General features: G+C 40.0%; 1 protein-coding gene across 1 annotated transcript; it reads left to right on the top strand.

Annotated features, from left to right (window-relative positions):
* The first annotated feature begins 4 nt into the window (after positions 1–4).
* Positions 5–27,492, top strand: dctn3 (dynactin 3 (p22)). Its single transcript, XM_060854847.1, has 7 exons — positions 5–104; positions 12,978–13,062; positions 20,776–20,862; positions 22,314–22,397; positions 22,829–22,887; positions 23,143–23,202; positions 25,662–27,492. The coding sequence occupies exons 1-7, from the start codon at positions 21–23 to the stop codon at positions 25,749–25,751; spliced, it is 549 nt and encodes a 182-aa protein (XP_060710830.1). The 5' UTR covers positions 5–20; the 3' UTR covers positions 25,752–27,492.

The following is a 27,492-nucleotide window of genomic DNA, read 5'->3' as shown; positions in this document are numbered from 1 at the left end:
GGGCGGAAGTGGCGCTGACAATGGCGGAGCTGAAGAGGTTGCAGAACCGTCTGGAAAAGCTCGAGACTCAGCTGTACGGAGAGAGGGGGAGACAGGCCGGACAGGTACCGGGGGAGGGGAGGAAGAGAGAGCCAAGCCAGATAGTTGGCAGGTGGTATGTTGGAGAGGAGGCAGTTGGTGAGAGCGAGGCGAGAAGTAGGAGGCTGGCTGGCTGGCTGGCTGGCTGGGTGGGGGTGTGTGTGTGTGTGTGTGTGTGTGTGTGTGTCTGGCTGGCTGGCTGGCTGGGTGGGGGTGTTTGTGTGTGTGTGTGTGTGTGTGTGTGTGTGTGTGTGTGTGTGTGTGTCTGGCTGGCTGGGTGGGGGTGTTTGTGTGTGTCTGGCTGGGTGGGGGTGTGTGTTTGTGTGTGTGTGTGTGTGTTTGTGTGTGTCTGGCTGGGTGGGGGTGTGTGTTTGTGTGTGTGTGTGTGTGTGGGGGGGGAGGGGGGTTAGTGTGTGAGAGAATGAGGGGGCAAGAGAATGGTAGAGGGATGAGGGAGTGGAATGAATTGGGGCTGAGTTGAGAGAGAATAGAGTCATAGAGATGTAAAATACAGAAACAGATTGTCTGGTCTAACCAATGCCAGCGTTTGGCCCATAACCCTCCCTGTTCATATACCCATCCAGATGCTTTTTAAATGTTACAATTGTACCAGCTCGTTCTATACACGCACCACCCTCTGCATGAAAACGTTGCCCCGTAGGTCTCTTTTATAGCTTTCCCCTCTCACCCTAAGCCTATGCCCTCTAGTTCTGGACTACCCGACCACAGGGAAAAGATCTTGTCTATTTACTGTATCCACGCCGTTCATGATCTTGTAAACCTCTATAAGGTTACCCATCAGCCTCTGATGCTCCAGGGAGAACAGCCCCAGCCTATTCAGCTTCTCCCTATAGCTCAAATTCTCCAACCCTGGCAACATTCTTGTAAATCTTTTCTGAACTCTTTCAATTTTCACAGCATCCTTCTGACGAGACTAGAATTGCACACACTATTCCAGAAGTGGCTACCCAATGTCCTGTATAGCTGTAGCTCTGACCAATAAAAGAAAGCATGCCAAATGCTTCTTCGCTATCCAAAGTACAACTCCGCTTTCAAGGAACTCTGAGCCTGCACTTCAAGATCTCTTTGTTCAGCAACACTCCCCAGGACTTTACCATTAACTGTATCAGTCCTGTCCTGATTTGCCCTTCCAAAATCCAGTACCTCACATTTGTGCAGGGATAGCACAATGGAGAGAGGGGAGAGAGGTGAAGGGAGGGGATGGAATCGGGGACAAGAATGTGGAGCATGGTGGTGGGGTTTGAACTAGGCTCTCTATCCACCCTTTCAAGTAGTAGTCATACAGCACAGAAACAGACCCTTCGGACCAACCAATCCATGCCAAATATAATACCAAACTAAACTCGTCGACCTGCCTGCACCTGCCCCAAATCCCTCCAAATTTTTCCTATTCATGTAACTCTCCAAACGTCTTTTAAACTTTATAATTAAACTCACCACTTTCTCAGCAAGTTCATTCCACACGTGAACCACCCTCTGTATAAAAGATTTGCCTCTTGTCTTTTTTAAATTTCTCTCCTCTCAAAAGTAAATCCCCCATCCTAGGGATGACACAACTACCATTAACTCTACCTATCTATACCCCTCATTATTTTATAAACTTCTATTGTATTGCCTCTCAACCTCCTGCACTCCAGTGAAGCAAGTCTCAGCCTATCAAACATTTCTTTGTAACTCAAACCTTCCATACCTGGCAACATACTGGTAAACCTCTTCTGAACCCTCTCCAGCATGATAATATCCTTGCTGTAACTGGGCGACCAGATCTAGACACAGCATTCCAGACAAGGCCTCAATAATGTCCTGTACAACATCAACATGACTTTCTAACTCCTTTACTCAAAGTACTGAGCAGTGAAGGTAAGCGTTCCAAATGTCTTTTAAACCACCTGTTTATATGTGATGTAAACTTCAAAGAATTATGTACCCGCATCCCTAAGTCCCTCTATCCTTCCCCAAGGCCCTACCATTAGTTGTGTAAGCCCTACCCTTGTTGTACCAAAATGCAATACCTCACATTTTTCCAGATTGAACTCCATCTGCCATTTTTCAGCCCATTGACCCATTTGATCAAGATCCCATTGTAATCGTAGAAAACCTTTTTCATTGTCTAAAATGCCAGCAGTGTTGGTGTCATCCGCAAACTTACTAACAATGCCTTCTATATTCTCATCCAAATCATCTATATAAATGACAAGCAGAAGAGGACCCAGAACAGATCCACATGGACCACCGCTGGTCATAGGCCTCCAGTCCGAAAAGCAACTCTCCACCTTACTGTCTTTTGCTGCTCAGCTAATTACGTATCCAACTGGCTAGCTCATCCTGAATCCCGTGTGTCCTAACTTTACTAATTAGTCTACCATGTGAAACCTTGTCAGAGGTTTTACTACAATCCAAATAAACAACCTCTGCAGCTCTGCCATCATCAATCTTTTTGGTAACTTTCTCAAAAAAACTCAATCAAGTTTTGGGACATGGTTTTCCTCTCACAAAATCATGCTGATTATTCTTAATCATCTGTTGCCTCTCTAAATGTCCATCATCCTATCTTTTATAATCACTTCCAGCAATTTACCCACAACCGAAGTTGGACTCATAGGTCTGTAGTTCCTTAATTTTTTTTCATATAGCCTAGGCCCCTTCAAAATCTTGTGTATTACGTGGAAACATCCCTAATTAGTCTGTTTTCCAAATAATATAGATCCAGTGTACTTAGCCTTTTATCACACAAGTTAATCTATTGAAACCATAGTACAGCCTCCAACTCAATTCTGTCCCTCAATGTAGAGATTGAAGCTACAGTCAGCCTTACAGATCTGATCCTTGTGTTTAAGCAAGCCTTCATTATTTCTGTGGCAATGTTTTCTGCCACCATTAGCAATGATATCTGTTATAAATATAAGAATAGTTAAAAATACCAATTAATGAGACAATTTTAATGAAATAGTATAACAGGTTACAGACTACAAAGTAAAGTTTTCTTTGCAATCTGCAATAATCACAGTGCCACATGTATAGTATGGAATCATTTGTGTGCTGGTGTCAATGAACAGATCCTATTTCTGTATTCTGATCATATTGTAATACAGACAAACATGCTATTTGTCTTAATTGCTTACTGTGCCTGAATATGTATGTATGCCAACTCTTTCTGAGCATCAGCATTTATAAGTTTCACACCTTTTAAATATTCTGCTTTTCTTGTTTTTAATGCTAAAATTAATACTCACCTTGCACAACCCAGCATATCATTCCATTTGCCACATTGTTGCCCACTCGCTTAGTCTGTCCATATTTCCTTGGAGCCTCTATATGTCTTCCTCATTTTACAGCTTACATTCCCAACCATCTTTGTATCTTGTACAAGTATGGATTTGTTACTCTTAGTTGCTTTATCTACAAGTACATTATGAATACCTGTGCCCTAAATTGATCCTTGCAGTCTGATACCAGTTGTCGCCTACTGTGACATAGTATAGCTATTATTAGGATCCTATAAACTCTCCCACCAATGTTTCCCCCGTTATTCCTGATCTTAGCGCATACTGTTTTGGCTTTCTTCTGAGCCAAGATCCTTTCTCACTATTGTCCTTCTATTGTTTTTTCAATATATTAAATGTCTTGGTTACCTTGTAGCTGTATCCCTGCAATTTCAGTTGTTATTTACCTCTATCTGAGTGACTGTCTGAATGCATGAAATAAGGAAAATAAACCAATAAGCAGTCTAATTTCCCTTCCCCTGCCTCCCTTTGAGTTTAAATGTTCTCCATGTCCCTGCTTATTTTGTTAGGCCAGAGATCTCATCCTAATTCATGTGAAACCCATCTGAACTCTGTATTTCTGTTAAGAATCAAAGGCCTTTTTTCTTACACCATTCTTTGAGTCACCACATTGATGTTTGAATTTGCTGTACATTATGCCAGTAGCTGTGTGGCTCAGTAAACTAATTGGACGTTGTGACATTTTTTTATTATACATTATTGGGATGTGGTCATTGCTTGCATTTATTGCCTTTTTCTAATTGTCTGGACAGCAGTTACAGGTCACCTACATTGCTGTCAGTCTGGAATCATGGACGTCAGGCAAGGATGGCATTTTCTGCCCCTAAAGGACAATGAAATGGATTTTTATGACAAATAATTTTATGGACATCATTTGACTTTTAATTTCAGTTTCTAAAAATTATACTCAAAATCCGTCTGCCATAGTGGAATTCATATTCATTACATTAGGCTGGGTTGTGAATTATTAGTCCAGTGACATTATTGCTATGCCACCATCATCTTACTTTTGACCATGGAATCAGCTGAGTTTGAAGAATTACATCATTGGTTCTCACTCAAAGTATGCTTCCGCAACTTGTGAAAAACACAACTTTCGGAACCTCCACTTGCAGTTAGAGAGGACTGAACTCTTGGTTTATTCACAATTTTCAATAAATTTAAATATTGTCAGTTTCAAAAATGGACTTCAATGAATAGCTTATTTGTATTAAAAAGTCAATCAATGCATAAAAATTGCTTGGGAATATTTATATGGACTGATTTTTGAAAGCCATTTTCCAGTTACCTGCTGGTTTACTGACTTGTCTTACATTTGATAATTCTGGAAAGACTTTGCTTCTTTTGTTTCGGATCACTTGCAGGCTCTAGTGGCCAACATTAAGTAGTTCAGGTTTACAAGGTTAAAAATCACACAACACCAAAGTTATAGTTCAACAGGTTTAATTCGAAGCAGTAGCTTCCAGAACATTGCTCCTTCATCCACCTGATGAAGGAGCGGCACTCCGAAAGCTAGTGCTTCCAATTAAATCTGTTGGGCTATAACCTGGTGTTGTGTGATTTTTAACTTTGTACACCCCAGTCCAACACCCGCATCGCCAAATCAGGTTTACAAGAGATTTTTATTTGGTATTTTCAGCTCTTGGGGATCATAGCATAGTCCACAAAATTCCTCCTCAAATAATCCATTCTAGATGATAAAAGTAAATGCACTTAAGAAAAATAACCCATTTGTGGGTCACCTTCTCGTGGTTAATTGGTGGTCTTCAGTATGTGATAATTTGAATTTCACAATTGATGAACTGAAAACAAAGGAGATGAGATAAAATCTTGGCAATACTAAAACTATAATTATCATTAATCAGTTGTTCCGTTAAAAGTTTGTCAGTTAAAGTGGAAGTTTTTGAGAAGGCCCACATTGTTGCATAGATCAAACTATAAGCTTCAAAGGCAATGAGCGTTTTGAATTTCACTTATTTTCAACATCCTACTCATTGGACCTAAAGGTGTATGAGCAGTAAGTAGGACATGTAGCCCAACAAGTCTGCTCCACCATTGTGGGTCCATGGCTGATCTGATAATTCTCACCTGCACTGTACAGCCTTTTTCCCAGAACTCTTGATTCTCTTAATGATTAAAAATCTGTCCATCTCCGCCTTGAATGTACTTAATGACCTAGCCTTGACAGCCTTCTTGTAAAGAATACCACAGCTTCTTTATCCTCTGAGAGAAGACGTTTCTCCTCATCTCTGTTTCAAATGTAAAGCTCCTTATTCTGCGATATGCTGTCTGGTCTTGGACTCCCTCAAGAGAATGCGTCTCTCCTGTCAAGTCCTCTAAGAATCTTCTGTCTTTCAATAAAATCACCTTTGATTCTTCTAAATACCAATGAGTACAAATCTAACCTACTCAACCTCTGCTCATAAGACAGTCCCTCCATACCTGCTATCAACCTAGTGAGCCTACTGTGGATCAGCTCCAATGTCCGGATATCTTTCTTTTGATAAGGGCCTCAGACTGTTCACACTGTTCCAGCTATGGTCTGACTAGTGCCTCATTGTTTGAGCATAACTTTCCTAATTTTAAACTCTATTCACTTTGAATAAAGACCAACATTCCATTTGTCTTCCCTATTACCTGCTGAATCCTGATGCTAGCTTTTTGTGATTCAACGGTTCAAATCGTTGTGTAGTTTTCTGCAGTCTTTCTCTATTTAAATAACATTGAACTTCATAACCTGTCATTTTCCCACATTAAGTTCCGTCTGCCAAGTTTTTCCTCACTTATTGAACTGGGTCACAACCCTCTGCAGACTTTGTGACATCCTCACCACTTGCATCCCCATTTATTTTTCTATCATCTCCAAACTTGCCTATAGTATGTTCACTTTCCTCATCCAGGCCATTAATACATATTGTAAATAATTGTGGTCCCAGCACTGATACTTGTAGCATTCAACTAGTTACAGGTTGCCATCCTGAAAATGACCTCATCCCAACTCTTCCTCTCTTCTATTAGTTAGCCAATCCTCCATCCATACTAATATGCTACCTTCAATGCCATAGGCTCTTTTCTTGTTAAGTAATCTAATGTGTAGTATTTTATCAAACACTTCCTGAAAATCCAAATATATTACATCCACTGCTACTCAGTTGGATAGACTAGGTTTGTTTTCACTGGAACCAGGCGGTTGAGGGGCAACCTGATAGAAGTTTATATGATTGTAAATGGCATGGAGAGAGTGGAAAGTATGAGGCTTTTTCTCAGGATGGAGGGGTCAGTTACTAGGGGGCACAAGTTCAAGGTGTGGGGAGGTGGGGGGGGTGCGGTGTTTAAAAGAGATGTGTGAGGGAATTTTTCCACACAAAGGGTGGAGAGTGCCTGGAGTACATTGCCAGAGGAGGCGATGGAAGCAGACACAATAGTAGCATTCAAGAAGCACCTGGAAGAATATGTGAATAGGAAGGGAATAGAGGGATGCAGATACTGAGAGTGAAGACAGTTTTAGTATGGAAGGGCAAAATGTGTCGGCGCAGGCTTGGAGGGCCAAGGGGCTTGTTCCTATGCTTTTTGTTCTTTGTTCCACCTCGAAAAAAAGTCTGGTAAATTTGTCGATATGATTTCCGCTGCATGAAGACATGCTTATTCTGCTTGATCATATTATGTATTGTGGTTCTGTTCGCCGAGCTTGGAATTTGTGTTGCAGGCGTTTCGTCCCCTGTCTATGTGACATCCTCAGTACTTGGGAACCTCCTGTGAAGCGCTTCTGTGTTGTTTCCTCCGACATTTATAGTGGTTTGTCTCTGCCGTTTCTGGTTGTCAATTCCAGTTGTCCGCTGCAGTGGCCGGTATATTGGGTCCAGGTCGATGTATTTGTTGATAGAATCTGTGGATGAGTGCTATGCCTCTAGGAATTCTCTGGCTGTTCTCTGTTTGGCTCGTCCTATAATAATAGTGTTGTGCCAGTCGAACTCATGTTGCTTATCATCTGCGTGTGTGGCTACTAAGGATAGCTGGAGTGTTGTTTCATGGCTAGTTGGTGTTCATGGATATGGATCGTTAGCTGTCTTCCTGTTTGTCCTATGTAGTGTGTTGTGCAGACCTTGCATGGTATTTTGTATACTACGTTGGTTTTGCTCATGCTGGGTATCAGGTCCTTTGTTGTCTGAGAATGGCTGTTGGTTTGTGTGTTGTTATGAGTCCTAGTGGTCGCAGTAGTCTGGCTGTCTGTTCAGAAATGTTCTTGATGTATGGTAGTGTGGCTAGTCTTTTGGGTTGTGGCATGTCCTCATTCCGTTGTCTTTCCCTTAAGCATCTGTTGATGAAATTGCGGGGGTATCCGTTTTTGGCGAATACATTGTAGAGATGTTCTTCTTCCTCCTTTTTGCAGTTCAGGTGTGCTGCTGTGTGTTGTGGCCCTTTTGAACAGTGTCTTGATGCAACTTCTTTTGTGTGTGTTGGGGTGGTTGCTTTCGTAGTTCAGGACTTGGTCTGTGTGTGTGGTTTTCCTGTATACCTTTGTGGTGAATTCTCCGTTCAGTGTTCTCTGTACCATCACGTCTAGGAATGGGAGTTGGTTGTCCTTTTCTTCCTCTCTAGTGAATCGGATTCCTGTGAGTGTGGCGTTGATGATCCGGTGTGTGTTTTCTATTTCTGTGTTTTTAGTGATTACAAAGGTGTCATCTACATATCTGACCCAGAGTTTGGGTTGAATTTGCAGTAAGACTGTTTGTTCTAATCTTTGCATTACAGCTTCTGCTATGAGTCCAGAAATGGGTTAGCCCATGGGTGTGCCGTTGATTTGTTCATATATTTGGTTGTAGAATGTGAAGTGTGTTGTGAGGCACAGGTCCAGTAGTTTGAGTATGTAGTTTTTGTTGATAGGTTCCCCATCTTGTTGCCTGTTCTGTATATCCAGCAGGTTGGCTATTGTTTCTCTGGCTAGGGTTTTGTCGATAGAGGTGAACAGTGCCATTACATCGAATGAGACCATAGTTTCTTCCTTGCCTATATGTATATTTCTGATGAGGTCCAAGAATTCCTGTGTTGACTGTATAGAGTGTCTGGATTAGAGTGTCAGGTGTTTCAATTTCTGTTGTAGTTCTTTAGCCAGTATGTGTGATGGTGTCCCTGGTAGGGAATTCCTAGAGGCATGGCACTCATCCACAGATTCTGTCAACAAACACATCGACCTGGACCCAATATGTCGGCCACTGCAGCGGACAGCTGGAACTGACAACTGGAAGCGGCAGAGACAAACCACTATAAATGCCGGAGGAAACATCACAGAAGCACTTCACAGGAGGGTCCCAAGCACTGAGGATGTCACCTAGACAGGGGACGAAACGTCTGCAACACCAATTCCCAGCTCGGCGAACGGAACCACAACAACGAGCACCCGAGCTACAAATCTTCTCACAAACTTTGAACATATTATGTATTTTTAAATGCTTTGAAAATCCATCTTTTAGAACACAGTCTAGCATTTTTCCAATAAAACTTATTAAGCTAACTGGCCTTTTGTTATTTTTTCGGCTCCTTCCCTTTTTTATAAAGGTGTTACATTGACTGTTTCCCATTACTCTGGAGGACTTTTCTAATGATTCCTGGAAAATTGCTAGCAATATATCAACTTTCTCTGTAGCTGCTTCCTTTAATGTACTAGGATGCATTCTGTCAGGTCTAGGGGATTTTATCTCCTCTAGCTCCACTGATTTCCCTAGCACTTTTAAGTGACATTTCTTGTATGTATTTTCTCTTCTTTTGCCCCTTGATTATTTGGTAATTTTGTAATGCTATTAATGTTTTCTACTGTGAAGCCTGATACATATTATTTATTCAACTCCCTTGTCATTTCATAGTTCCCCATTATTAGCCCCTCAGCTTCTTTTTCCTTATGAATATTTAAATAAGCTTGATATGACTTGCGAGTTTTCTTTCGCCCTTCTCATTTTTTTTAGTTTATCTTTTGTTGGTCTTTAAAACTTTTCCAATCCTCTGACTTACTACTAATCTTTGTCATGTATGCTTTTTCATTCAATTTGATGCTGTTTTTAACTTCTCCAGTTAACCATGGTTAGCTTATTCCCTTCTTTAAATCTTTCAACCTCACAAGAATGTGCCTTTGCTGTGAGCCATGAATTTTTTAAAAAATGTTTACTGTTGTTCCTTAACCGTCTTTGCTGCTAAATGCCTTTTCCCCAGTCCACTCCCGCCATTTCCACCTTCATTACTTTGTAATTACCCTTAGTTAAGTTTAGAACAGTTGTTTCCGACTCAAGTTTCTCCCTCTCAAGCTGAATGTTAAACTCTGGAACAATATGGTTACGGTGTCCTAGGGAACCTTTTACTTTGGCATCATTTACTACACATCACTAGGTCTAAAATAGCCTGTTGGAATCACAGGATACTTTCCTAGGAAGCTGTCCCAAATATACTCTGAATTCATTCTCATGGCTTCCTGTGCCAATTTGATTATCCCAAGTTGCATAAAGATTAAAGTCGCCCATGATTAATATACCGCATTTGTTACATGCTGCCATGATCTCCTGACTTATTCTATATCCCACCATATAGCTACTGTTGGGGTCCTGTAGACTACTCCTACTCTTCTTTCCCTTTTTATGTTCTACCTCCATCCAAATGGATCTAAGATTATTTCTTGCAATTGTACTTATTCCATCCATACCAACAATCCTATTGTTTCTTTCATGTCTGTCCTTTGAAAAATCACATACCGCTGATGTTCAGTTCCTAGCTTTAATCTCCTTAAAATCACATGGTTTTAAGATCAGACCCTTTAACATGTATTTGTGCTGTTAATTCATTTATTTTGTTCTGAATACTGTGTGCATTCAGTTAAAGAGCTACTAATTTTGTCTTTTCCCCCTTTGATACTATTTATTGTTGTTTAGTTATGTTTGTAGACTCTGTCCCTTTCCGACCCACGATGGATGTTGTTATCTAAATAGCTGCAATATCCCTTTGCCTTATAAGCCTATGTTTTCCCACTTATTAAATCCATTCCCCTTCTGATTAATTTATGTCCTCTGTAGAGCACTAGTTATTTGGTTTGCCAGAATATTGGTCCCCGCATGGTTCAAGTGAGGCACATGTAACCAGGTCACTCCCTTCTATCCCAGGTCTGGTCCTATACACCATAAACTGAACACTATTCCACCCACAGCAATCTTTGAGGCACTCATTTATCTCTTTGACTTCCTTTACCCTGTGTCAGTTTGCCCATGACTGGAACTAATTCAGAGATTATCTGGAGCAAAATGTCCAGGTAACTTTCCCGTTTCCTGAGGTGGCACAATCTCTACAATTCAAACTACAGCTCCTCAACTTGGATCTGAACTTCCTTGAGCTGTAAAGACTGAGTACAGATGTTTGCTCTGAATCATATTGATGTCCAACAGTTTCCACATGTTTCAGCAAGAACACCTGTCATGCCATCACTGTTGTATTTGGTTTAACTGATGATTTATTAGTTGAGATTTCCTGCTCTTTACACTTCACTCTAATGATATTTTGTTCTTTTATAAACTAAAGGAAAAATGATCTCACCAATATTAATCTAATACTTGAGCAATTATTTTTAAGAAAATATTGAAGTGAAACACTAGAGACCTAAACAAACCAAAGACCTTACGTTTTCTTTAAAGAATAAAAATATTCAACATTCCTCACCAAGTAACTGGTTTCACTGGAGGTCAGTCTCTTGATCCATGTCTTTTATCCTCTTCATCTGTCTGTCGCTCTGGACAATGTACTTCTTACAAAGATTCTGGATTAGTGGTGCTAGAGGAGCACAGCAGTTCAGGCAGCATCCAAGGAGCAGCAAAATCGACGTTTCGGGCAAAAGCCCTTCATCAGGAATAAAGGCAGTGAGCCTGAAGCGTGGAGAGATAAGCTAGAGGAGGGTGGGGGTGGGGAGAAAGTAGCATAGAGTACAGTGGATGAGTCGGGGAGGGAATGAAGGTGATAGGTCAGGGAGGAGAGGGTGGAGTGGATAGGTGGAAAAGGAGATAGGCAGGTCGGACAAGTCCGGACAAGTGGGCGGCAAGGTGGCAGAATGGTTAGCACTGCTGCCTCACAGCGCCTGAGACCTGGGTTCAATTCCCGACTCAGGCGACTGACTGTGTGGAGTTTGCACGTTCTCCCCGTGTCAGCGTGGGTTTCCTCCGGGAGCTCTGGTTTCCTCCCACAGTCCAGAAATGTGCGGGTCAGGTGAATTGGCCATGTTAAATTGCCCGTATCCTTAGGTAAGGGGTAAATGTAGGGGTATGGGTGGGTTGTGCTTCGGCGGGTCGGTGTGGACTTGCTGGGCCGAAGGGCCTGTTTCCACATTGTAAGTAATCTAATCTAATCTAATCTAAAAGTCATGGGAACAGTGCTGAGCTGGAAGTTTGGAACTAGGGTGAAGGGGAGGTGAGAGGATAGTTTGTGATAGGGTGGAGCTCCTTTTGTCCTGTTTTTCCACCCTCCCAACCCCCAAACCATCCCAAAATAATGTGTTTAAACTTATTGCTTTTCTAATTTTAACCCATGTAGATGGAAAATCATAAACCTGAGATGTTACCTTTACTTTTCTTGCCAAATCTGCGTATTTCTATCGTTTTTGTTTTTATTTCAGGTGTCTAGTTTCTTTGATGTAGGTTTGCTCACTGTTTGTTTTCAGACGTTTCATCACCATACTAGGTAACATCTTCACTGAGCCTCCAGACGGAGCACTGCTGATGATTCCTGCTTTCAATTTATATGTTCAGGTTTCTTTGGGTTGTGATGTCATTTCTTGTTCTTTTTCTCAGGGGGTGGTAGATGGGGTCCAAGCCAATGTGTTTGTTGATAGAGTTCCAGTTGGAATGCCATGCTTCTAGGAATTCTCATGCGTATCTCTGTTTGGCTTGTCTGAGGATGTCCCAGTTGAAGTGGTGTCCTTCCTTATCGGTATGTAAGGATACTAGTGAGAGAGAATCATGTCATTTTGTGGCTAGTTGATGATGTTCAAGTATCCTGATGGCTAGTTTCCTGCCTGTTTGTCCAATGTAGTGTGTGTTACAATTCTTGCACGGTATTTAGTAAATTACAATAATTTTACTTGTTGTCTGGACAGGGTACTCCAAGTTCATTAGCTCCACTTTTAGTGTGTTGGTGGGTTTGTGGGATACCATAATGCCAAGGGGTCTGAATGGTCTGGCAGTCATTTCCAAGATGTCGTTGATGTAGGGGAGAGTGGCTAGGGTTTCTGGATGCGTTTTATCTGTTTGTTTGGGTTTCTTGCTATCAAATCAGCAGACTGTGTTCATTGGGTACCCACGAGTATCCAAACAGAGGCTTCACTTCATCTGGAGGCTCACTGAAGATGTTACCTAGTATGGTGATGAAACGTCTGAAAATGAACCTTCCAGCTCAGCAAGCAAACCTCCATCCAGAACCTCAACCTGAGCTACAAATCTTTTCAAAAACTCATGAGTTTCTTTTGGAGATCAGTTACAGCTTTTTACTGAAAATACATGGCAAAGTCAAATTTAAAATTAGTTTGTTTAAGCATTATTGACCCACAATTTATTCAGCTTTGTTGTTTTCCAGTTTACAGATGGCATCGTAAAAGTTCAGGCTGCACTGGGGAATATTTCCAGCAAAAGAGAGAGGATAAAAACTTTGTATAAGAAGAGTAAGTACAGACTACTCTGTTTGAAGCAAGTTTGAGCTATGTAGATTGCACTTGTGCTAATTCTTCATCTTTTTCTTGTCTGCAAAGAGATTTTGAACATTTTCACCCTTCATTTCGCTGTTGCTCATAAAAGTATCTCTAGACCCATTTCCTTTTAAAAGTCATTTTCTTAAATTTAGGATCTAAGATGGAAAACAAATGGCACAGCTGTTTGAAACCCATAGATGAAAAAATTGGAGAAATAGAGAAAGGATGATACAAGAAGTGGTAATCCAGTAACTGCAAGTTTAGGCTTCAAAGCTTTGGTAGTGGTGTATGTTAAACAGAAAAGTGAGAACTTTCATGTTTTTAGGAAGAGAAATTGGAAGTCCACACAGTAGAATAATGTTGGCCCTTTTAGATGCAAGACAATCTTGGCCATTTTTAGAATATATGGGGAACTGAGCGTTGAAGGAAAAAATGAGACTTAAGTTGTTGGTGACAGCTTCAGTAGTGGAGACGGTACTGATAATCTGTTTCTTGTCAGGTGATTATTGCTCTTAGCTGTACTAGGAGAAAATGGGGTTCGGTAGGCTCTTACTGGATGGCTGTTTGTGATGCAGAGTGACTCCAACATTGTGAATTCAGTTCCTGTACTGGCTGAAGTCATTATAAAGTTCCTTCCTTGTTTATCTTGCCTGAGGTGTGGTGATCCTTAAAATAAGCCATGACTAGATGTCGCTGTCTAATGAGAATATAGCCATCTGGTCATAGAGATGGACAGCACAGAAACAGACCCTTTGGTCCAACTCGTCTATGCAGATCAGATATCCCAACCCAATCTAGTCCCACCTGCCAGCACCTGGACCATATCCCTCCAAACCCTTCCTATTCATATAGGTAAAAACAATGACTGCAGATGCTGGAAACCAGATTCTGGATCAGTGGTGCTGGAAGAGCACAGCAGTTCAGGCAGCATCCAACGAGCAGCGAAATCGACGTTTCGGGCAAAAGTCCTTCATCAGGAATAAAAAGCCTTCCTATTCATATACCCATTCAGATGCCTTTTAAATGTTGCAATTGTACTAACCTCCACCACTACCTCTGACAGCTCATTCCATACACGTGCCACCCTCTGAGTGAAAAAGTTGCCCCTTAGGTCTCTTTTGTATCTTTCCCCTCTCACCCTAAACCTATACCCTCTAGTTCTGGACTCCCCCACCCCAGGGGAAAGACTTTGTTTATTTACCCTATCCATGCCCCTCATGATTTTATAAACTTCTATAAGGTCACCCATCAGCCTCAGACCCTCCAGGGAAAACAGCCCCAGCCTATTCAACCTCTCCCTATAGTTCAAATCTTCCAACACTGGCAACATCTTTGTAAAATTTTTTCTGAACCCTTTCAAGTTTCACAACATCCTTCCGATAGAAAGATAGGAACAAGAATTGAGTGCGCCCTGCTGTTTAATATGATAATCGTTGATCGAAAATGGCAGTGCCTTTTACTCAGCCTGTCCCAAAAACCCTGTATCCTCTTTGTATCATCCTCACCACTTGCTTCCCACCTATTTTTGTGTCATCTACAAACATCTACAAATGCAATCGTACATTCGCTTGTTTCACTCAAGTCATTAATATATGTTATGTGTAATTGTGCTTCAGTATCTCACTAATTACCATCTGCACCCTCTTCCAATCCTGTATCCATGCTCATATACTATTCCCAACCCTGTGGGTGCTTCAGTAGCTTTATATGCAATATCCTATTTTGGAAATCCAAATATATTGCACCCAATGGTTTCCATGTGATGTATCTTGCTTAATACATCCACAAAGGTTTCTGATACTTTTGTGAGGCATGATTTTCATTTCATGAAGCCATGCTGATTGTAATTATATTATTCATTTCTAAGTGCTCTGCTATTATGTTCCTTATAATAGACTCGCAATAGCACTTGTTAAGCTAACTTGCCCACAATTACCTTTTTTGTCTCCATCCCTTTTTGAATACGAAGATATACTTGTGAATTGCAAAGGTGGCAAGGGACAAAAGTCATTTATTTGAATAAGCCAAGAAAGAAGGAATATTTCAAACATTGAGAAAAACAAAATGCGTTTTTCTTATTGCTGAAGAACTTGCCTGATCCATTAAAGAACATTGAACATCTAGATGGATTCCTCATGGCAATTTCATACGGGGACTAAGAATTGAGGTTTGAAGTGCTCAGTTCATGCATTGTGCGATTGACTCTAATTTTATAAGTACAAAAATGGATAGAGTAAAGCTGTTACGCATCACAAGGTATCTCAAAGAAATTGGGCTTTCCAGAATTTATTTGAAGTTGGTGGAAGAAGCAGATGCTAATAACAGTAGCATTTCTTTGTCTGCCTTTATCCACATCATCATCTTGTGCATCTCTTCGATTTTTCCTTGTGATCTGATATCTCAAAAAAACTGCCCTAATTTCTCCAACTTGACCTTACAGAGAAAACATAAATTCTCTCTCCCTGAATTGGCAAGTCTTCTCTTAACCATGTCATGGTCCTCCGCATACCTCCTAAATTGTTGCACAAAACTGTGCAGATCTCTAACTGCAGCCTGGCCAAAACATTACAAAGCTTTAGCACAATTTCCTATGCAAAATTGTGCCATAATACCTATCGCACCTCTTTCTACTTCTCTGCTTTATGCTTCCTACATCACTCCTTTTCAGTAGGCATTGGTATCGTCACTGTTTGGTACATCTTCAAGTCTGGTATCATCGGCAAATCGGCCTACTTACTTTGCATTCCATATCCAATGTTTTTACATATATCAAAACGGCAGTGGTCCATGCACTGGTCCTTGAAGAACACCTACCATCCTCCAGTCTGAAAAACAACTTACCACCACTTGCTGTTTTATTTCCTTTTTATTCAAGTTGACAATGATTCCCCAATTCCTTGAGACTGAATTCTTATAAAAAGCCTGTTGTCTATAGTTGGTTAGTTGTTTTCTTGAAAATCCATACAGAAGCATTCATTGTATTATCTTCAGTAGTCTTCTCCAATAATTTATTTACTCATGGGTTGCCTGGGTCAGCATTAATAGCCATTCCTTAGTTGCCCTTAAGAAGGTAGTGGTGAGCTGCTTCCTTGAACCACTGCAATGCATGTCCTGTGGGTAGACTTCAATGCTGTTAGGGAGAGAGTTCCAGGAGTTTGCTCCAGCAATACTGAAGAAATAGAAATATATATTGTCTGGTATTTGTGTGGCATGCATGTCACTTGCCACCTGTCAGCCCAAGCCTGGATATTATCCAGATCTTGCTGCATTTAGTCAGGGACTGCTTCAGTATGCGAGAAGTTGCAAATGGTGCTTAATGTTGGGCAACCATCAGCAAACATTTCAAGTTTTGGCCTTATGAAGCAGCAAGATGCCTGTGCTTAAGACATTGCCATGTGGAACTTTTGTAGAGGTGTCCCAGAGCTGAGCTGAGCTGGCTGACCTCCAGTAACCACATCCATGTTCCTTTGTACCAGGTATGACTCCAACTTGAGGGATTTCTCTTGAATCCCATTTACTCTGGTTTTGATTCAAAAGTTCAAATAGATTAGTCAAGTGTGATTTTTACAAATATTTACAAATGTTTACAAATATTTTGCATAGATTTTACAAATCTATACTGACTTCCCATAATTAATTCAAATTTCTCCAAGCACCTGCTGAATTTTTGTTGTGGATTATTTCCATAGCCATATGCATAATTGGTGGTAAACCAACCAGCACGTAGTTACTCCAAATGCCCTTATGACCTTTCTTGAATAAAGGTGTTGCATTTGCTATACTCCACTCTTCATAACCTTCCCCCATGTGCTGTGAAAACTGAAAGGTTATGAGGAATCCTTCTGCTATCTTCGCCTCCACTTTCTTTGTATATCTGAAGTACATATCATCCATACAGGTAATGTTTTCGAGTGTTAGCAAAGCCAGCCTTTCCAGCATACCCCATCTGTCCGTTTTCACATGATGTATTACTTCTATTATCACTGCTTCTGCTGATATTTTGTTTGTATCTTGTTCCTTGGTAAACGTTAATTAAAAGTACTCAATAAGTATTCTTATTTTCCTCTGCACCTTGAAGCATATGTCATTTTCTTTGTCGTCACTAAGACTCAGCCAGCCTCATAGGAAGTAGTCAAGCTAGGAAGCTGTGGTTTACTAAAGAAATCAAATCTTTGTCGAGAGGAAGAAGGAGGCTTATGTTAGGATGAGATGTGAAGGCTCAGTTAGGGCACACGAGAGTTACAAGTTAGCTAGGAAAGACCTAAAGAGAGAGTGAAGAGAAGCCAGGAGGGAACGTGAGGAGTTGTTGGCAGATGACATCAAGGAAAACCCCAAAACTTTCTATAGGTATATCAGGAATGAAAAAATGATGGAGAAAGATTAGGGCCAATCAAGGATAATTGTAGTTGCGCATGGGGTTCAAGGAGCGAGAGGAAGCACTAAATGAATATTTTTCATCGGTATTCACAAATGGAAAAGACAGTGTTGTCAAGGAGAATACTGAGATGCAGGCTACTAGACTAAATAAGATTGAGGTTCACAAGGAGGAGGTGTTGGCAATTTTGGAATGTGTGAAAATAGTCAAGTCCCCAGGCTGGATGGGATTTATTCTAGGATTAGGTAAAAACAATGACTGCAAATGCTGGAACCCAGATTCTGGTTAGTATCTGAGGAGCAGTAAAATCAACATTTCAGGCAAAAGCCCTTAATCAGGAATACAGGGATTTATTTTAGGATTCTCTGGGAAGTCAGGCAGGAAATTGCCAAGCTTTTGGCTTTGATCTTTATGTCGTCATTATCTACAGGAATAGTATCAGAAAACTGGAGGATAGAAAATGTTGTCCCCTTGTTCAAGAAGGGGAGTAGAGACAACAACCCTGTTAATTATAGACCAGTGAGCCTTACTTCAGTTGTAGATAAAGTGTTGGAAAAGGTTACGAGAGATAGGATTTATGATCATCTAGAGAGGAATAAGTTGATTAGGGGTAGTCAGTGTGGTTTTGTGAAGGGTAGGACGTGCCTCACAAACCTTACTGAGTTCTTTGAGATGGTGACCAAATAGGTGGATGTGGGTAAAGCGGTTGATGTGGTGTGTATGGATTTCAGTAAGGTATTTGATAAGTTTCCCCACAGTAGGCTATTGCGCAAAATACAGAGGCATGGGATTGAGGGTGATTTAGTGGTTTGGATTTGAAATTTGCTAGCTAAAAGAAGACAGAGGATGGTGGTTGATGGAAAATGTTCATCATGGAGTTCAGTCGCTAGTAGTGGACCGCAAGGATCTGTTTTGGAGCCACTGCTGTTGGTCATTTTTATAAATGACCTAGATGAGGGCGTAGAAGGATGGGTTAGTAAATTTGCAGATGACACTAAGGTCTGTGGAGTTGTGGATATTGCTGAAGGATGCTACAGGTTACAGAGGGACATGAATAAGCTACAGAGCTGGCCTAAGAGGTGGCAAATGAAGTTTAATGCAGAAAAGTGTGAGATGATTCACTTTGGAAGGAGTAACAGGAATACAGGGTACTGGGCTAATGGTAAGGTTCTTGGTAGTGTAGATGAGCAGAAAAATCTCGGTGTCCATGTGTATTGGTCTCTGAAAGTTGCCACCAGGTTGATAGGATTGTTAAGAAGGCATACGGTGTGTTAGCTTTTATTAGTAGAGAGATTGAGTTTCAGTGTCATAAGGTCATACTGCAGCTGTATGAAACTGGTGAGGCCTCACTTGAAATATTGCATACAGTTCTGGTCACCGCATTATAGAAAGGATATAGAATATTACAGCGCAGTACAGGCTGTTTGGCTCTCGATGTTAAGCTTTGGAAAGAGTTCAGAGGAAATTTACTCTGATGTTGTCTGGTATGGAGGGAAGGTCTTATGTGGAAGGGCTGAGGGACTTGAGCTGTTTTCATTAGAGAGTAAAAGGCTGAGAGGTGACTTAATTGAGACATACAAGATAATCACAGGGTTAGGTAGGGTGGACTTTGAGATCCTTTTTCCTTGGATAATGATGGCTTGCACGAGGGACATAGCTTTGAATTGAGGGATGATAGATATAGGACAGATGTCAGAGATAGTTTCTTTATTCAGAGAGAAGTAGGGGTGTGGAACGCACTGCCTGCAACAGTATTCGACTCGCCAACTTTAAGGGCATTTAAATGGTCACTGGATAAACATATGGATGAAAATGGAATAGTGTAGGACAGATAGGCTTCAGATTGGTTCCACAGGTTGGCGCAACATCAAGGGCCGAATGCTATAATATTCTGTGTTCGTGTTACTATTTAACCATAATAACATATGGTGCTGGAACTAATCCAGAGGTTAGTACCTTTATAATACTATTAAACTTCCTCCTTAACGCCTGAAAATCTGCCCTATGACCACAGTATCTTGCTTTTCTATCATTAGTATGGTTGTGTTGCAAAACCGCTGGCTCACTTACTTTTCTGGATAATATTACCCCCTTTGGTGATGCCTTCATTTCTGGAACTAGAGAAGCAACACGACATGTAGGACTCTAATGTTAGTTAAAGAAGTGAGTTGCTATTCCCTAAACTCTGGAATCTCATGTAGTCACTTGCTCATTGCTGCCATGATCTGGACTGCACTACTTTAATTGTTATCATTTTTGGCTGATTCCAGTGCTGATGGTTAGTTGGGGAGTGGCACTTCTCCAAAAACTCCTGCACTTCTTTGCAGTTCCTCCACTTCCGAATGACTGTCCATCAACTGTCCTGAGCTCTCATTATCTGGGGAGACGTCTCTCGGGGCATAAAATCCAGGAAACATTTGGAAATTCTGCGCTTGGGCTTCAGCAGCTAGAGACTGCTCCTCCACACACCATTCCCCATTGCTCATGAAACAACTCTGAATATCACATGTCACTGAGAGTGCAAACAGAAGGTCTCAGCTGTCCATCCTTGAACTAAAGAAGAAGATCTATATTTCCTCTGTGAGAATATAGTTTGTATCTTGTCCAAGAGGCTTTTACCAAGGTGGTCCATAACTTCAGTATTGCAATATTTTATGGTCCAATGTAAAGCAATAATGTGCCTTAATGATCTCTGATAAACTGTCTTTGTTGTGTTATGTACATTATCGTAAAATATTTCAAATAATGGCATGAAAATTGGGCTGCTTTTCTAGTTGTTCTGTTTGGATGTCTTTCCTTTTATATTTAACATGCTTACTTTGGTGGCTTTTACTTTCAACAGTTTTGTGTTATAGGATTTTTGGAAAAGCTGCTGTAGCACTGTTAAGGTCAGCATACATTTCTGGGAATAAGTTGAAGAGATTAAGGACATTCTTTTGTTCTTGTCATCACCTAGTAATCTTTGTACATCAAAGCCGAATAACGTGTTAGCTTTAGGTCATGGTATGTAATCAAACAACTAACTTTACAACATCACCTTGTTATCTCTTATAGAAAAGTATGCAGAACCTTGTTCGTCATTGTCTTTTATCAATTGGAATGTTTGATCAAATTTTATTAAAACTCCTGAAGCATACTGTTGATATTCTGGAATTCATCCTTTTCAAAAAAAATTTAAAACACTTTTGTTTCTGGATGCTAATATAATCCATTCATTACACCTGCATGTAGAATCCAAAAAAACCCTGCTAAATTTTCCCCTTTTTAATATAAGAATGTAACTAGTTATTGTATAATTTCTATACTTTCAGTTGATGATCTGATAAAGTACTTGGACCCTCAGTATATTGATAGAATTGCAATCCCAGATGCCATGAAACTAGAATTCATCCTAGCAGGTAACTGTCTGTTTATTGAGGTAAGGAGAACAATGATCTTTTAAATGTTTTGAAATTTAAGACAGATTTTGTGGGGGGAAAAAGAAGTGCAGGAAGAAAATTGAATGTTATCTTTTAAACTTTAATGTTCAAAGGTACTTCACAAATTACCTGTGATTATTCATTCACAATTAACTTTACTTTCAAAGTGAAAGATGTGTGTACTTGAGTTTGCTTTAATTTCTAGAAAATTATTGTTTGATCCTTCAAGTTCACAAAAATTGAAGTAGTGAATAAAAGAGATTCTACAGAAATTATAATACACTGCTGACTCATTAACAAGCATGCCAGTGGACATCAGTGAGAAGATAAATAGGAGCAGGAGTGGGCCATACGACCCTTTAAGTCTGCTTCTTCATCCACTATAACTATGGCTGATCTTCGGCATCAACTCTATTTTCTCACAACATTGCTTATTCACCTACTACTATGATATGTCCAGTACAAGTGCATTATACAATGAACTTTCACAATGTTTTTAAAAGCTACGAGCTTGAGTCCTCTTAGGTCCTCCCAACCTGGTCCTCCTTGATCTGAAACTATAACCAGTAGTTGTAAAGTCTACATCACGCATGCAACTGTCGAGCCCTCCAAAATTTTATAAGAATCAAATAATTGTTATGGGGCATTCGTATCCGCAATGACTATTTGTAATTTTCTAATCAGCAAATATCATACTCCGCTTGTACTAGGATGTCACCACTAACCAATAAAATCATTTCAGCGATCTACAGTCAACCATAATTTGACAGTGTACTTACTTAAGCGGTGGGTGCCATGGGCATGTTATGGCTGGAACTGGCTGAGTTTCAGTGACATCCTTGCATCCTATAGTTGATGTCTGCTGACATTTTAGTTGTGGTCAAAGTGCTAAATAATAATTTGAGTTCATTGGACTGCTATTAGAATCTGGAAAAAGATAATTGGTGAAATTGAAGGAGACAGTGAATTGGTAAGTAATTAATTGTGGCAGTAGTGCTACAAATCCAACTCAGCTTTGAGGACTATACCACATGCTCCTTCACTAAAGGATTGCACGACATAAAGGGTGCGGATGTAAATATTTCTAATTAATCCATTCAAACACGTATGAGACATGTCTGGGGCAGATAAGGATTGAACCCGAACCTTCTGGCCCAGAGGTGGGTCACTACCACTGTACCAGAAGAGCTTTCTTATCAAGGACATAATGTATTGCAGTTTCTCACCTGATCATTAAACAAAATTACCAATTTGACCATTGTTTTTGTCATTGCAGTTTCAGTGACCATTATGACTGATTTCCTGTCTTGATTAAGGAAATAATTTTTAATAAGAAAATATTTATTTTGCATTTAATTCTGAGAACAGGATATGTGTGCATTATTTGAGAGATACTATTTTTTATTAGCTCTGTTTTCTTTGCATTATAGAGGAACATTTTATCCATTCTCAAGTGCGCCTTTTAGAATCTGTGAAAAAGCATCAACCATACCTTGAGAGTGAACACATTAAAGGTAAGTGCAAGCAATTACCTGAGAAAGTGTATCACTTAACTCAATCCTGTCAGGTTTTTGAATCATAGCACTGCTTATTTATCCAGCCAATGGTTCTCATTTTCTTCAAATTTACTGTCTACTGGGTACAAGTTTGCTCTTAAAATTGGATTAAGGATCTGAAATGGTTGGTTACGAGCAAAACTGCCCTTGTCTTTTCGCGCTTCTATCCCTTAGCCCAGTTCCACCCCTCCACCCCCCCTGCCACACACACACACACACACACACACACACACACCACACACACCACACACACCACACACACCACACACACCACACACACACGCACACAACTGCTCTCATTTCCACCTCGTTGTTTTGAATGTGAGGGCAAATTCTCTATATTAAAGGAAATAATGAAAAAATCCAATTTGTTGCTTATGTACTTGCAGCTGTTCCAAACTATTCATCAAAGGTGCAAGCATTGACCCAGGTTCAAATTCAGGAGCAGGTACTGTATGTACTGCAAATATTTAGCATTTCTCTAATTGATTTTATTATATGGAATGAACGTCAGTTAATGATCAATTCTGGTAAAACTTGTGATACTACAAGCTTTGTTTCTATATGTGTTGTTCTTTCTATTTTTTGAAATAAGTGCAACAAAATAAATAAAATCTACCAGTCCTTTCATCAATTTTATTGATCATTTTGTTTTCATTGGTAATCCTCTTTCTGTCAATTTTTTTCTCATGTTTTATTGCAGGATCAATGTAATGCGATTACAGAAGATGTAAGCAAGATGCTGGATGAGTATAACAAAATGGTATCCTTTGGTTTCTATAATCCAGGTTTTTGTAATGGTCCATCAGATTAACTTAATAATAGAATTCTCACTTACCACAGTAACATTACCTCCTCTTTATGTGGTTTTAAAGAGTCATAACTGCCTCCGTTAGGGGCAACTCATCTGGATATAGGGGTGGGTGGGAGGTCTGTTTAGCCCCAGACCTGACTTGAGACTTTTAAACTTGTTTGTGTTATGCAGTCAGAATCCACTTCCTTGTTTCACTATTTTGAATTACCTTTGGGTTCTAATATGGATTGATCTTGTCATATTTAATATTCAGGGAGGAGAAAGTGAGGACTGCAGATGCTGGAGATCAGGGTTGAGAGTGTGATGCTGGAAAAGCACAACAGGTCATGCAGCATCTGAGGAGTAGGAGAATTGACTTCTCAGGCATAAACTCTTCATCAGGACTGAGGCTTGTGGTCCGGGGTGCTGAGATAAAATGGGAGGGTGGTGGGAAGGGGTGGGGCGCGGAGGAGAAGAGAGTGGGAGCGGGGGTAGCTGAGAATGCAATGGTAGATGAAGGTGGGGAGAAGGTGATAGGTCAGAGAGGAGGGAGGAGTGGATGGATGGGAAAGGTGATGGACAGGTCAGAGAGGACCGTGCCAAGTTGGAGGCATGAGACGGGGATAATGTGGACAGAGGGGAAATGAGGAAACTGGTGCAAACCACATTGACCCTGTGTGGTTGCAGGACCCCAAGGCAGAATATGCGGCATTCTTCCTCAGGAGTCAGGTGGTTAGGGTTGCGGATCGTTTCAGAGAGCATGTTTAGGGCACCCGCACCAACCAACCCCAATACCCCATGGCTAAACACTTCAACTCCCTCTCCTACTCCACCAACGCATGCAGGTCCTGGGCCGCCTCCATTGCCAAACCCTTTTTTTTTCATTTAAATACCATCATTTGAGGCTAATCCAAATGACATCTAGATAATTTGAAATTTAAAACGTCTCATCAATTAAATATATTTCTAGATGGTTGTAAATATATATTTCATTGATTTTTGTTAACAAGATTTCTAATATTTACCATGGCCAACTTTGCAAGCGACACTCTAGAGATAAGTTGTAATAAGAAATTTACAAATAGATATGGATAGAATAGGTCATTGGTTAAAATTTGGTAGATGGAGTTTAACGTAGGTAAGTATGAAGTTGTCCATTTTGGTCAGAGAAATAGAAAAGCAACTTATCTAAATAGAAATTTCAGGATGGTTTGGTGTAAAGGGATGTGGGTATCTCATGCATGATTTGCAGAAAACGGCTTTGCAGTTACAACAGGTAATTATGGCAAATTGGAATTTTGGCTTTTGTTGCTAAAGGAGAAGTGTATAAAAGTAGGGAAGTATTACTGCAACTGTATAAGCATTAGTGAGACCGCATCTGGAATTTTGTACATAATTTTGGTCCCCTTATTTGAGGAAGAATGTATAAAACAACCTCGATTATCCAAACAAGATGGGTGGGGAGTATTTTGTTCGAATAAATGATCTGATCATAAGCAAAGGAAGCATTTATGGATCCTTGAGATCTTGTTCAGATAATCCGGAATTCGGATAATTGATGTTCGGATAACCGAGATTGTTCTGTAGTTGCACTGGAGGCAGTTCAGAGGAGTTTCGCTGGATTTCTCAAGATTGTCTCAATAAGAGAGATTGAGCAGTTTAGACCTATACGTTTTGGAGTTTAGAAGAATGAGACGAGGTGTAATTGAGACACGATGGCAAAGGGAATTGGTAAAGTAGACATAGAAGGATGTTTCCTCGTGGGCCAATCTAAAACAAAAAATCATAATCTTAGAGTAAGGGGTAGCAGATTAAAAACAGCTGAGGAAAAATTATTTCTCTCAAAGGGTTGTGAGACTGTGGAATCCACTACCTCAGAGTGCAGTGGATGCAGGAGCACTTACAGAGCGATTATTAATTAGTAACAGGTTAAAGGGTTATGTAAAGCAGGCAGAAAAGTGGATTTAAGGCTAAGATGAGATCAGCCATAATCAGCCATAATCAGACCAGACACAAGGACTGAGTTATGCACTCCTGATCCTAGTTCTTGTATTGTTAGAATAGGGACTTCTGCAGGGAATTGAACTGCTGATATTTCAAGAATCTCATTGACAGGAGTCAGCAGATATGAGACAAAATGAAAGATGCATTGAGCTTTGGTCCAAAAGTGGGCTATGTCATTTTTAAGTGTGTAATTGTAGTTGCTTTTAGTGAATCCATCATTCATGGTAACTTCAACATGAAATTATTATTGACATATTTCTCATTTTGACATTTTATGCTTCTGAAGCACATGAATAAGTAACTTTTTAAAATCAACTTGATTTATTAAATGGGATTTAATTTACATTTGGAGTAAATATTTAAATTTTACAATTTGAGACCTTTCAGGATTCTACAGATAGTTTGATCTTGACAATGACCTTCAGATTCTACTCCTCTCAAAGCAGTTTGTTCAGTGGGAAGAACTACTTACCAAGCTTGAAGCTGCAAAGCAAATAAAGCCAATCGCTGACTGATATCACATCACATACCCTGGGTGGATCAAAATATTATGTGGAAGTGGAACAAACCATTCTTTTTGCTATCTATATAGTATTGTATATGTAATTAGTAATACTGAAAATATTATTATTTGAAAATATTCTCTAGGATGTATCTCCTATTAAAATGTCTTGCAATTGGAGAGCTAGCATTGTATTATAGTGTGGCAGGATGAATGACCTATTAATTTGGAGTGTCACATTTCTAGGTTTACATTCTAATATTTAAAACTTGAGCTAACCATATAATGTAATTATTCATATTTTAAAAGCAATGGTTTATTCATATTTGCCAATGATTGCCTTCCTTTTACAACATTTAAAGATTGGGTATTAGTATGATATGATGCAAAACTATTTTGTGCAACCTCTGTAATATAGAATATTTTGCAGTTTACTATCTCATTCGACAGTTTGTTAAGAGGATTGTATATAGTTATATTAAATCCTTTTCTGTTTTGTTGGCTACTATGATAATTAATCTGCAGTGTGAGAACTAAATACAATGTTATTAGGGGGGGGTGGGGCGGGGGGGAGGGGATTTTAATAAGTTCCAGTGCAATCCCTGCCGATTATGGCTAGATACCAAAAGAGTTCACTGAGCACAATATGAAAGGGGGATGGTTTGGTTTGAGCAATATGCTTAAAGAATGCATTATGCACTTAAAGTCTTGAGCAAAAATTGGTATTAGCAAAAATAACTAATAAAGTCACCTGATTATGCCAAGCAAGGTTCTTCTTTGTATTAGCCATTAGATTAATTTGCTATTGCCCACTCCCAAGGAAATATTAAGGCACCTCCCCCTGAAGAGAGGACTCTTGATTAAATTTAAAGAGGTTTGAAGGTCATCTGTGTCCGATATTCCCAGACAGTTTCCCATCTAAGTGTTAACAAGCTCCGACCTGGTTCAAGTTCTGTTTTGAGTTGAGCTAATGGAATGGTGGAGCTAATCCAATTTTATGATGATGCAGCAGGTGTTTCCCATTAAGAGGATAAAGCTGTGAAAAGCTCGTGAGTGAGATATGACTCATGTAATCTTGTTAAAATAAATCAAGTCTAAATAACTAAATCAAATGCATATATTAACGTCACAAAACCTAGTGGTCATGGAAGTATTCCATTCACTACATTAACAGGATTGCAGTGCGTCATTTCACAGGAATGTCATCACAAGAATTCTAGGCAGTAAACCATGAGTTATCCACTGAGCTGTGCACATGTACATGTACACATGCAGAAAAGGGCAGGTGATGACTAACCAGTCAGTTGAGCTATCGTGCATCTGGGCTAGGCATAACCTTTCCAAGCTTTCATCCCATTTCCCCCTCAGCCAAGAAAAGTAAAGCAGTCTGCGCTCAGAACTTATCTAGCAGCAGCTTTGTTTTCCCTGCTTAATTTTTTTTCTTTCCTCTGCCCTTATTCCATCCATTAAAATACAACATATTATAAAATATTACTTGAATATCTTTTCCTTCCACATTGGGGTGTCAGTCACCTACCATCTGGTATCTTAAGTAATTCTATCTTTTTTTAAAGTTGTGGAGTTTCTTTTCCATATCGAGCATCTTTTTTTATTCGTTCAATGTTCTTAATGCCACTGCTTCTAAGTTTTCTCATATCTGAACAAATAAATCTTTGGTAATATGTGAACTGCAATGGCACGTGTCAATATTTATATTGTAACAAAACTGCCAACTTTGTCTTGCTTCCTTGACA

This window comes from Hemiscyllium ocellatum, chromosome 1 (genome assembly GCF_020745735.1).
Source record: "Hemiscyllium ocellatum isolate sHemOce1 chromosome 1, sHemOce1.pat.X.cur, whole genome shotgun sequence".
NCBI lineage: Eukaryota > Metazoa > Chordata > Chondrichthyes > Orectolobiformes > Hemiscylliidae > Hemiscyllium > Hemiscyllium ocellatum.
This window is presented reverse-complemented; position numbering and strand designations above follow the sequence as displayed.

Coding starts and splice junctions, on each gene's coding strand:
- dctn3 (XM_060854847.1), top strand. CDS start 21: ATGGCGGAGCTGAAGAGGTTGCAGAACCGTCTGGAAAAGCTCGAGACT. Junction 22,398..22,828: donor TGAGAGTGAACACATTAAAG/GTAAGTGCAAGC, acceptor ATGTACTTGCAG/CTGTTCCAAACTATTCATCA. Junction 23,203..25,661: donor TGGATGAGTATAACAAAATG/GTATCCTTTGGT, acceptor AATGACCTTCAG/ATTCTACTCCTCTCAAAGCA.